Genomic DNA, 11,464 nt, shown 5'->3' on the forward strand with positions numbered 1-11,464 from the left:
GGCCGGGCACAGAACTGCGGGGCAGGGCCGGCACAGAACTGCGGGGCAGGGCCGGGCGGGCAGAGCCGGGTCCGGGCGGGCAGAGCCGGGCGGGCAGAGCCGCTGCCCTCAGCCCGGGGGTCGGGCGGGCAGAGCCGGGCGGGCAGGGCCGGGCGGGCAGAGCCGGGTCCGGGCGGGCAGAGCCGGGCGGGCAGAGCCGCTGCCCGCAGCCCGGGGGTCGGGCGGGCAGAGCCGGGCAGGCAGAGCCCAGCAGTCAGACCGCTGCCCGCAGCCCGGGGGTCGGGCGGGCAGAGCCGGGCGGGCAGAGCCGGGCGGGCAGAGCCCAGCAGTCAGACCGCTGCCCTCAGCCCGGGGGTCGGGCAGGCAGAGCCGGGCGGGCAGAGCCGGGCACTCAGACCGCTGCCCGCAGCCCCAGCCCGGCCCCGGGCGGAGCGTCCCCGGCCCGGCCCCCGCCCCGCCCCGCCGCCTCCCCGCCGCCATCTTCGCCGCCGCCGAGCCGCCGGTCCCGCCGCAGCGCCGCCGCCCCGCAGGCCGCCCGTCCATGGCCAGCTTTCCCCCGAGTGTCAACGAGAAGCTCATCGGTGAGCGGGGCGGGGGTGCGGGGGCAGCGCGGCCCGGCCCGGGCTCGGGCGGGGCTCACACGGCGCTGCCCGCCGGGGACGGGCGGGATCGCGGCACATGGAGCCTTTCCCGGGCCGTGGGAGCGCGCGGGGGCGGCGGGGCCGACTCGGCGGTGCGGGGCCGATGGTCCGGGGGTGCGGTACCGATGGTCCGGGGTGCGGTACCGCCGATCCCGGGGTGCGGTGCCGCCGATCCCGGGGTGCGGTACCGCCGATCCCGGGGTGCGGTGCCGATGATCCCGGGATGCGGTGCCGATGATCCCGGGATGCGGTGCCGATGACCCCGGGATGCGGTGCCGATGACCCCGGGATGCGCTAGCGATGATCCCGGGATGCGCTAGCGATGATCCCGGCGTGCGGCATCACCCGCAGCACAAGCAGGAGTCCAACGCCCCGTGTTTCTCCCCGGTGACTCGATGGCTTTGGCAGCCCGGGCTCAGCCCTGGGATCGGTTCCTCAGTGACATAAGACCCGGCTCTCGATGACTTTAAATGGCGTGAAACAAAAGCGGGCTGAGGCGCTGCCTGGTTCCCGTGTCGCCGCTGTAACGCGCTGCCTTTTTCTCAACTGCCTTTCCCCTTTGTTCCCCCAGCACGGTCCCGCACGGTAGGAGAGCTCCTCGCCCCCACGGCTCCCTTCGACAAGAAGTGTGGGCGGGAGAACTGGACGGTCGCGTTCGCTCCCGATGGCTCGTACCTGGCGTGGTCGCAGGGACACCGCATAGTGAAGCTGGTCCCCTGGGCACAGTGCCTCAGTAACTTGTAAGGCAAACCTCTGTGGCTTCTAATGCACCTGAAAAACGGAACGATTTAAAAACAGGACATGGGTTTCAATGGATTAAAATGCATAGACTGGCTTTTTAGGCCTTAAAGTAACAGTTGTTATTTCATCTCTTCCTCTGTGGCCAGCAAGAGCATCAACTATTGCAGCCTCACAAAGTCTATGGAGGAGGGATTTATTAGTAGTTTCAGATGCCCTAAAGTAAGAGGAAGTTTGAATGAAAAGGGAAGTTATAGACCTGGGCAGATCTGGCCCTTTAAATTTTCTATCACAAAGCTGTTTGGTTTTACCTTTTAGGAATTTACTTAAAGGCAGACCTCTTTCCTTATCATCTGTGTTAGAATGCAGGTGAAGTTCCAAAACACAGTTTACTGGCACTTGCAGGTTGCATTTCAGTGAAGTTGGTAACCAACCACTACAGTTCTGTAGCTGGTTACATTTTCCTGACCCTTTTCCACCCGCCTTCTTGGGGTGGTTAATATTTTCCATGTCCTGACCTCAGTATCTCTTCCCAGGTTTTAACACATACAAGGGAATTGCAGGGAACTTGCTCATTTAGCAGAAAGTCTTAGAAATTTTTGTGACTCATTTTTCTATAAATGCTTTAAACCTGTTAGCTTTCACAGTGGGTTAAGTTAATATCTTGCTCTCGACAGAGATAAAAATGAGTACAAAATATTAGTATTATATTATGTAGGAAGATTTCCAAGTGCTGGTAATTTTTCACACTTATAAGAAAAAAACTGCATTTATAATTTTAAAGTAAAAATGCCCCGTTATGGGTCTCAGAGATGTACATTACGACAGCTCAGAGGTTTCATTACATCTTTAAGAAATGTTTGCTGTTCAGGATAACTTACGCTGTATTTCTGTATTTTCCGTGTGTTTCACAGTTTGCTGCACGGCACAAAGAATGGTGCAAACCCTGCCAGCACCAGGCTCCCGAGGCAGAACAGTGAGAGTGGGCAGAAGAACAAGCCCTGCGAGCACATCCTCGACTGCGGGGACATCGTGTGGAGCTTGGCCTTCGGCTCCTCGGTGCCGGAGAAGCGGAGCCGCTGCGTCAACATCGAGTGGCACCGCTTCAAGTTCGGGCAGGACCAGCTGCTCCTGGCCACAGGCCTCAACAACGGCCGCATCAAGATCTGGGATGTCTACACAGGTGGGTGTGCAGTCAGGACAGCCTGAGCTGGAAGGGACACACGAGGATCGTGGAGTCCAGCTCCTGGCCAGGCACGGAACACCCAGACAACCCCACCGTGTCCCAGAGAGCATTTTCCAAGCACCCCTCGTCACACTGAAGTGCCAGCACATGCTTCGTGTAATGCCATTAATCCACAGAAGGAATTGGTTACAGAATTGTACTTGGGAACTGAAACTTGAGTACAAGTTAAATAATCTAAAAAAAGCATGAGCTCCTGCAACCAAAAGTAATCAAACCTGCCAGAGGAACAAGAGATGCGGGTCATGCTTTGAGATGTGAGTGGTGGAAGATGCAAGATGGTTAAATGTGTTTATACATACATTGCTTGGTTACTGTAAAATCTTCCTAGTTTTACCATACTTTCAAAGGAAACTTTCAAAGCATGAAGTTGCTGCTTTATGGTGATGAGGACCTTTTACTTTTCTAAAAAGTAAATTGTTCAACTCAAAAAGACTGCATCTGAATGTAGGGACTCTCAGTTTCACTGGCAGCACAGCTGCTAGGCTGGAGGGAACTCCTCAGCTTTAAAAAAATTATTGACTATTGAGTAATTTGCTGTTATCTTGTAAATTGAAGCTTAGAACTGGAATGTCTGTCAAGAGCCAAGTCTTGCCTTATTTCTGAGGTTCTAGTGTACAGATCTTCTGGCTTTTCAGGGAGTTGCCTCTTGATCCAGGGGAGTGAAGGGATTCACATGCTGCTCACCGTAGGGAGCATTTCTGCAATGAAAATGTGCTTCATGTGCTGTAATTTTGTATTCAGTGTTTGTATCCATAAAGCATAAAGCATTTGATCTAAGTACAGTCCATGTTAAATTGTGGTGTTCTCATGTAACAGGAAAACTCCTCCTGAACCTGATGGACCACACGGAAGTTGTCAGAGATTTAACCTTTGCCCCTGATGGCAGCCTGATTTTAGTGTCTGCATCCAGAGACAAAACCCTGCGGGTGTGGGACCTGAAAGATGATGGTTTGTGCTCAGAGTTTATCTGCTCTAAAACCCGGGAGAAATATCTGTGTACTTGCCTCTTTTATTGCTGTAAACTCAGTTTGGTCAGGATTGCTTAAATAATGAGTGTAGCTCTGTTAGTCACCCACTCTACACTCTCTTGGAATTCTTTATCTGTGTGTACCCTGAAGGGAGAATCGGGGACTGGGCTAAGTTAAGAGTGCATGAAGTGACTTTCTGAACAGGGACATGGGATTTAGAGGCTGCATCACAGGATTTTTATTTCTGTGTACAATGACTCTGCAAGATGTTTGGAAAAACAGTACAAAATTTTACATAGGAATAACTAATTTGGAAAAGCTTTTCAATCTGAATTTTGTAATATTAAACCAATTCTTACAGCAGCGTCTTTCTTTTTAGGAAATATGATGAAGGTGTTGAGAGGCCATCAGAACTGGGTGTATGGCTGTGCATTCTCGCCAGACTCCTCCATCCTCTGCTCTGTTGGAGCTAGTAAGGCAGTATGTGTCAGAGTTTCTTGTTCCTTAAATCTCCTGAATTGTGTGCATAATCATTTGAAATCTAAATAACATTAAGCTTGTGCTCGGTGTCATGAACTTCTAATGTTTGATGATGATGTAAAAGTGCATGAAATTAGACTGGCAAATGGTGCACTGAGACCCTGATTTGTGAATGAAACTTGCACTGCTTTTAGTAGAAGAGGCTGTAAGTGTTCTTTGAGAAATAGGTCTGCACATCTGCATGGGGTCATGGCATAGACCAAAGACAGCTAAAGCTGCCGGTGTTAAAAGATACTTAGATTAATGCATAAAACTATTTTGATTTGATTTGATGCTTTCTATTTCCTGCTCAATAAGGACTTTTCAAAGTCTGAGCCAGTCAGGGTATCTCCTGCTGAACAAAATGGCACAAGAGTTAGAAGGAGGAGCAGCACACTAGTTTTGTTTCCATCCCATCCTAATGCCCTGCCAGAGAACTGAAAGCAGTGCAGCTGTGCCATGAGCTACTCTTGGCACCCAAGAATTAGGGCAAACAAGAAAGGGGGATTCCTGGTTCCAGGGGCTCTGTAGGTAGTTCAGTGGAGTGAAAAGCCCAGCCCACTTGTCCGGATGAGCGCTCAGATGTGTTCCATCCCTCGAGTTCCCAGTGCAGATCTGCTGGAGAACAGCTGAGCTCTGGGGTTTGGCTCTGTAGCTGGAGCAGAGGGGGGGTGGACATTGCTGTCTGTAGGCTGTGTGTTTTCCATAAGCTTCTTGCTTTCCCTGTCACAGGTGGTGGCAGCAATATTGGTGTGATTGAGTTAAGCTGCCCCTCTCGGAGCACAGTGCTGTTAGAGAGGGGCATGCCCATGCCTGGCCGCCAGCCCGGGCCGGTACCGTAGGACGAAGTAACCTTGCCCTCGGCTGCAAGGGGTCCTGTACGTACGCAGGTGCTGGTCCATGTCCACTGTCTGCTTGCTTGCTTGCTTTCCTTTTTTTTTTTTTGATAATTTTCACAGCAGTGAAACACACTGACTCCTCAAACCTAGTTCCCAGTGTTGTGGAATGTTGGGGGCTCCTCGGAAAAATCGGTCAACAGGTTTATGACCGATTGTAAAACGGTTCAGTTTTAGGAAGTGTGGGAGGCACTGAGGCTGTGTTTGCTTTGGTCAAACATAAATTTATCCAAGATGTCAGAATTTAATCTGTGTGGTAAAACTGTTGGGGGGAGGGGGAAATCAGGGTCCCTGAAATGAGCTCTTTGAGGGACATAACAGCTTTTGTTAAAGACTTACATTCCTATAAAATCACGCTGCAGTACATGGATAGTTCCTGTTAAGTAATTCTGCACAGTCTCTATTCTGATTATATATAATGTACAACTGCATGTAAAATCCCAGAATACCGTAGTATTTTATCAATTCTTATAATACACTGTGCAATTATCTGGGTAAACTGTAATATTAATGTTGTTTGTTGCTGTTGATTTAAAATGCCTAAATTCTTTCTAATAATGTGGTTAGACTTCCCTGTTGTTTTGCCAAAGACATAATTTTTGGCTGTGAAAATTCTTTTTGCTTGCAGTATCTGTTTCTCTTCCTAGGCTGACGTTGGTGATCCAAGCAATTGTAAACAAGTGATCTTAAAGGGATGCCACTGGAGTAACAATATGTTAACCTTACATTTTCTGTCTGTATATTTCTTAAAATTTTGGTAGTTACTGAAAAGAGGGGACTGTAGAGTTTAACCCTATTTATTTCTGCATATTTTAATAAAATAGTTTTGTAATACATGAATTTCAGTAAGCTACATGGTTAAATTGTGTTGCCTTTATCTTATATTTTGGCTTATTTTGATAATAACATTTAACAAACTTGAGTTAGAACTTGCATGTCTGCTTTAATTATTTTTTAAAAAAACCCCTTGATTTTAATCTGAGTATGACACTGAGCATATTTCTTAATTGTAGTAATTCATAATACCTGATTTTAATATAATCCTAAATAAGATTAGTTATACTTAAAAAACAAATTAAATGCTGCATTGCCTCTCTGAGCAGAGCTATAACATCAGCTTATTTAATTGCAGGTTTTCCTCTGGGATATGGATAAATACTCCATGTTACGGAAACTTGAAGGACATCACAATGATGTTGTAGCTTGTGAGTTCTCTCCTGATGGAGCATTACTGGCTACTGCATCTTATGATACTCGAGTCTATGTCTGGGATCCACATATTGGAGTTATTCTCATGGAATTTGGGTGAGTAAAGCAGTCAAACCTGGAAACTTTCTCCCACAGTGTAGATGAAAATCAATGGGTTTCCGGATGTAACTGATGATTGGACTTGGGAAAGAGCAGGGGCTGATGGAAACCCTGAAGTGGCAGAGACTGGAGGTTGTTCTTCCATCTGAGAGAGGATTTACAGCACCGGTACTTCCAGTGTACTAACTCAGGCACCTTCAACAAAGCTGAGTGTTGAGAGCTGTGACAGACACAGGGTTCAGTCTCCACTCCTGAATTCCCAGTTCAGTAGTTTAGTAGCTACATGTTCCACCCATTTCTCTCCCTGCCGTGGCTGAGGGGACCCTGCCCTGTGTCTCTGTCCCCAGGCACCTGTTCCCTGCTCCCACCCCCCAGCTGTGTCTCTCTCTGTCCCCAGGCACCTGTTCCCTGCTCCCACCCCGATCTTCGCGGGCGGTGCCAACGACCGCTGGGTGCGCTCGGTGTCCTTCAGCCCCGACGGGCTGCACGTGGCCAGCCTGGCCGACGACAAGTGAGTGTGGGGAGGGCTCTCTCAGACCCCGCGGGCTCTGCACTCTGAACACTCTCAGGGCTGGGCTCCTTCAACTGAGACGTGACTTCTGGTGCTCTCGGTAAAAGCAGACGAGTTGTCTGGTGTGTGGTAACACTGATTTTGAGTGTAGAAGTCATTAGTTGGGTACAGAGTAGATGATCTGAACAACTTCAGTGTGCAACAGCTGAAAACAACTAAGAGGGATTGTAAATGGAGTTGTTAATGCAGACAAGTCTTGTGCACAGAAGTAAATTCCAAAGCAAAGGGAAAAGTGTCCTGTGATTTGGGTTCAGCTCTGTGACCATCATGAGTGGTATCCTGAAGGACTGTTTTAAGAATGTGAGCTGCTTTCTCAACGTGACAGCAAGGGTATTCAACTATCTTCAGGAGGGTTTATTTTTTTAATTGACAAGAATTGTTGGGAATTCCTAGCGTATGTGACACTTGAGAAATTGTCTAAATCTGTAGTTCAGGTATTGCTTTCTGTTACTGAAGGCAGTCTTTTTTTTAATTGAAAAAGTACAGAGCAAGGTATTTATCAGGAAAGAAGAAATCAGAGCATTTCAGGCCAGACCTGAAACACTGTGTATGCCTATTAAAAGATTCATAAAAATTCCCTGAGCTGTGCTTCAGACTAGTTTCTTGTGCAGCATCAGAGATAATATCAAACAGAATTAAATACCTACTCCAGTAACTTCCTACCTTGTCCCTCCCTCTCAGAATGGTGAGGTTCTGGAGAATTGATGAAGAATACCCTGTACAAGTTGCACCTCTGAACAACGGGCTCTGCTGTACTTTCTCTACTGATGGCAGTGTTCTCGCTGCGGGGCAAGTATAGACTTTGGTTTCCTTTCTAAAATAATAAGATAACACAAAAGGTTGAAAACAGTGGCTAAGTGTTCTAAAACTCTTCAGTCGTGACTTGCAACTCGGTGCTTCTGACTGGTACTATTTTTTTAAGCATGCCTGGAATAGCAGTAAAATCAATAAGCTGATAAACTCCTTTCTTATCTTTGAAAATAAATACGAGAGACCCAAAACATGTGGGCTGGAAGAAGCCATCAGATAGCCAGGGGCAGGAACTGCTGGGAGATCTGTGCAGGCCTGCTGCATAGACAAGTTGCTTATTGTGCTGCTGTAGCTTAAAATAAGAGCTGGCATTTGGTGTAAATGGGAGTGGAACAGCTGGAACGGAGTAACAGCAGGTCCCCTACCTAGAAATGCGTGTGAGGGTGGGTGCTGGGGTGAGCTCATTCTGAGGAGTAATGGCTGTGGGGTTTGTGCTGTTTGTGCAGGACCCAGGATGGCAGCCTGCACTTCTGGGCCACGCCCCGGCAGGTGCCCAGCCTGCAGCACCTCTGCCGCATGGCCATCCGCAGGGTCATGCCCACCCGCCACGTCAGGAACCTGCCCATCCCATCCAAGGTGCTGGAGTTCCTTTGCTACCAGATTTGATATTTGGAAAAGAAGAAAAAAACTCCAATTCCAGCTGGCAGGTGGCCCAGCTGCTGAAACTGGCTACAAACACTTCACAGAATCCTCAAACTGTACAGCCTTTAAGCTTAAAACTCTACAGGTTTTCAAGAGCTATTTAAAGTCATAACCTAAATACTATTTTATCAAAATGCCTGACAGGTAATTTTTTTTACTATTTATAGAAAACACAGTAGAAGTATTCCTGGTGTTCTCAATTTTCTAAAATATAACTGTGAAAACATGTACATATATAGACATAAGCTGCTACATGTTATCATTGTACCTTTAAAGATTGCTTCTCCGATGTTTCATGTGTCTCATGTATATATTGCTTTGGTAGAGCCATGATGCATCTGTGCTGTAAGTGGAAGGAAAACTGTTATTCTGGGACATCGAGGACTTACAGAGCAGTTAAGGTTCCTTTTGTATGTTGGTTGGGGTTCAGGAAGCTGAGCCCCAGGTCAGACTTTGTGCTAGTTTCTTTGTGAGGAGGTACAGCTTGGCTTTGTAGAGCAGTGTGTGTGTGCTGGTTTAAAAGGAAACCTGTGGGAGAAATGAACCCAGCTCAAGAAGGATTACAAGTCAGAGTTACAATTTACTAGAAAGATTACAATAAATAAAATGGTTTTAACCCACAAAGACAGGTGTGTAACCCAGCACCCTGGGACAAGAACAGAATGGTGTTTGATGGCCCCTGTGCTGAGCACCACAGGGCCCCCTGGGAGCAAAGTAAAAGGAAAGGAAACCTGTTGGTCAGATGATGGTCACAGTCCTGTTGGAGTAATGATCACAGTCCTGCTGAGAGTAGCAGCTGCAGTCCTGTTGGAGTTCTGGTCCTCCTCTGCATCCAAGGAGTGGTGCCAGAAGTCCCAAAACCCAAAGTCTGTACATGCTCAGGTTCAGGTGGGAATGCCCAGTGCCTCCCCCGCCCAGGGAAGTTCACAATGGGGGATTTAACTCTGTCAGTCAGGGGATGTATTTGGCCTCTTTGATGGTCTGGGTGTTGCAGCTGCCTGTTATGCCAGTCCAGTATGTCCCAGTAGCAGAGCTGACCCCTCAGGCTGGGTCTGGAGGGGGGTTGTCACAGCTGGTTGTTGGTGTGAAGACAAAGAAACACTCCCCTGCCTTGCAGGGTTTCTTTAACACCCAGCTTGTACCTGGGCAGCTGCTGCAAACCAGTCCCTCAGAAATGACAGAGAGGGGGTAGAATACACAGTTTTGGTTATACCCACAGAGTGATAAACTGGTCCCAGCCCCCACAACTAGGACAGTGGCCAAGGGAAGGAGGTCAGTGAGGGCTGGGGAGTATCTAATGTAACCCAGGACTGTGCCTGTGTCAGCTGAAGGCCTTATGCTCCAGAGCAGCAAACCAGGTGAAATTTCAGTATTGGGCAGTGTTAAAGAACTATTTCCTTACATTTCTGAAAATCTGACTACTGTATTATTGCCTGATACTGTGTCTGTAGTGAGAGACGTTTACAGACTCAGTCTATTATCCTTTAACCCTGTAATATCTCTTTGGGGGTGATTATTGGTTAATGGCCAAAGATAAGCAAAATATTTGGTTTTGCCTTCTGTTATTTATCTGTACCTGCAGATATAAAGAATGTATGCATTGCATAAAATGCCTGATGATATATATTTTTGTTGAATTTTTTTATTAAAAACTTGTATAAAAGTTTTCTGATATCGCATCTGGTGACTGATTTATCAACACTGCCTGCAAGGAGGAGAGGGGAAACAGAGAGAGGACTGGTGAGAACAGTTACTCGTGAATTTACTGCCTCTGGGTCAGTGGCAAAAGCTCTCCAGAGCTGGAGGGAAGCTTCCTAATTCATAACCACCTGCTGCTTCTAATGCATTCCCTGGGATCAGCTGGAGCACTGTGTGCTCTGTCTTGCACTGTGTGCTGGGGACTTTGTCCCATCAGAGACCCCACAGTAAAAATCAAGTGGTTATAAATATTGTACATCAGCCCTGCTTCCATCCCTCACCAGCTCCAAATGCTGTTTCCCAGCTACTCCAAAGGAAACCCTCCACAGTCTGAGGCTGCTTCTCCCAGCTCTGCCTGCAGCAGTCCCTCTGTTTGTTCTAACCTTTCTCCCAGGACACAAATGATAGTTTTAGACTAAGTACACAAGCTTACCTCATTAGTGAGGCTATTTATAATAATGTAAAATGTTTACAAGCCTCTTCCTGCCACAGTGGGACACCACGAGGGGAGGCTCACACTGCCTGATCTGCCACATCCCCCAGGAGTTCCCAGTTCTGCCCAGGGTTTGTACCTGGCCCATCAGCAAGGCCACAGCTCACAGCTCCTCCCAGAGACACAAATACCTTCCCAAATCACACAGTGCTCATGTTCCTCAGAGCACCACAGGACTCAAGGCCAGAGAGCCTTGGTGCTCTCCTGGGAATCTAACAGCAAAAGACTCATTTGTGATCAGTGAGTATTCATCCTCCCTTCCTTCTGCTCACAGCAGCACTGACAGACCTGGATCTCTGAGCAGCACAAACTTTGAGGACTGAAGCTGTTAAAACATTGATATTAACATTTCCAGAACTACAAGAGACCCACAAATGACTTACAGGCAGAGCAGCTGTGGCAGGCAGCCTAGGAAATCACTGGGTACCAGCATTCAGGCAGCAGAGAAGCAGAAGCAGCATCTAAGAAGCAGCAGCACTCATGCAGGACACAAATTCAGGTATTCCCCAGGGAACCCCTTCTTCAAAGAAGGCTAGAAGGGAGGAACAAAAGGCATAGGGAAGGAGATTCCTCAGGAGGAGAGGAATCTTGACTCCAATTAAATCTATCCAGACTGATACCAATTTCCTCCCAGCTGGTCTTAAGTAACAGCTGCCAAGAGGAAGAAGAGGGAAAAAAAGGCAAAGTAAATAAGCAAAAGGCAACCTGAGGCCACACCAAAGCCCCTGTCCCACAGTCTGGGAAGGGATTGGTGCTGAGCTGGGTGCTCTCTGTTTGGGCTGGGCCCTGCCCATGCAGGGGGGTCACAGCAGATCTCTCGCTGCCCAGCCCTCTACAAGCAGCTGTGACCAAGAGGAATTACTGAGAGGAAGGAGCATTTCAGCCAATGTACTCCTCTCATTTCCAAAGGAAAGCCAATATTCTGCTGCCCTGG

The 11,464-nt window shown here is 48.1% G+C and overlaps 1 protein-coding gene across 1 annotated transcript; it reads left to right on the forward strand.

The window, feature by feature from the left end:
• The first annotated feature begins 482 nt into the window (after window positions 1–482).
• Window positions 483–10,006, forward strand: WSB1 (WD repeat and SOCS box containing 1). Its single transcript, XM_017821724.1, has 9 exons — window positions 483–581; window positions 1,213–1,381; window positions 2,294–2,562; window positions 3,442–3,573; window positions 3,973–4,073; window positions 6,141–6,313; window positions 6,714–6,827; window positions 7,569–7,676; window positions 8,144–10,006. Exons 1-9 carry the CDS (start codon window positions 542–544, stop codon window positions 8,301–8,303), a joined length of 1,266 nt encoding a protein of 421 aa, XP_017677213.1. The 5' UTR covers window positions 483–541; the 3' UTR covers window positions 8,304–10,006.
• Window positions 10,007–11,464: the final 1,458 nt, after the last annotated feature.

Source organism: Lepidothrix coronata, unplaced genomic scaffold (assembly GCF_001604755.1).
Source record: "Lepidothrix coronata isolate B3197 unplaced genomic scaffold, Lepidothrix_coronata-1.0 Scaffold91, whole genome shotgun sequence".
NCBI lineage: Eukaryota > Metazoa > Chordata > Aves > Passeriformes > Pipridae > Lepidothrix > Lepidothrix coronata.

Coding starts and splice junctions, on each gene's coding strand:
- WSB1 (XM_017821724.1), top strand. CDS start 542: ATGGCCAGCTTTCCCCCGAGTGTCAACGAGAAGCTCATCG. Junction 582..1,212: donor TGTCAACGAGAAGCTCATCG/GTGAGCGGGGCG, acceptor TTGTTCCCCCAG/CACGGTCCCGCACGGTAGGA. Junction 1,382..2,293: donor GCACAGTGCCTCAGTAACTT/GTAAGGCAAACC, acceptor TGTGTTTCACAG/TTTGCTGCACGGCACAAAGA.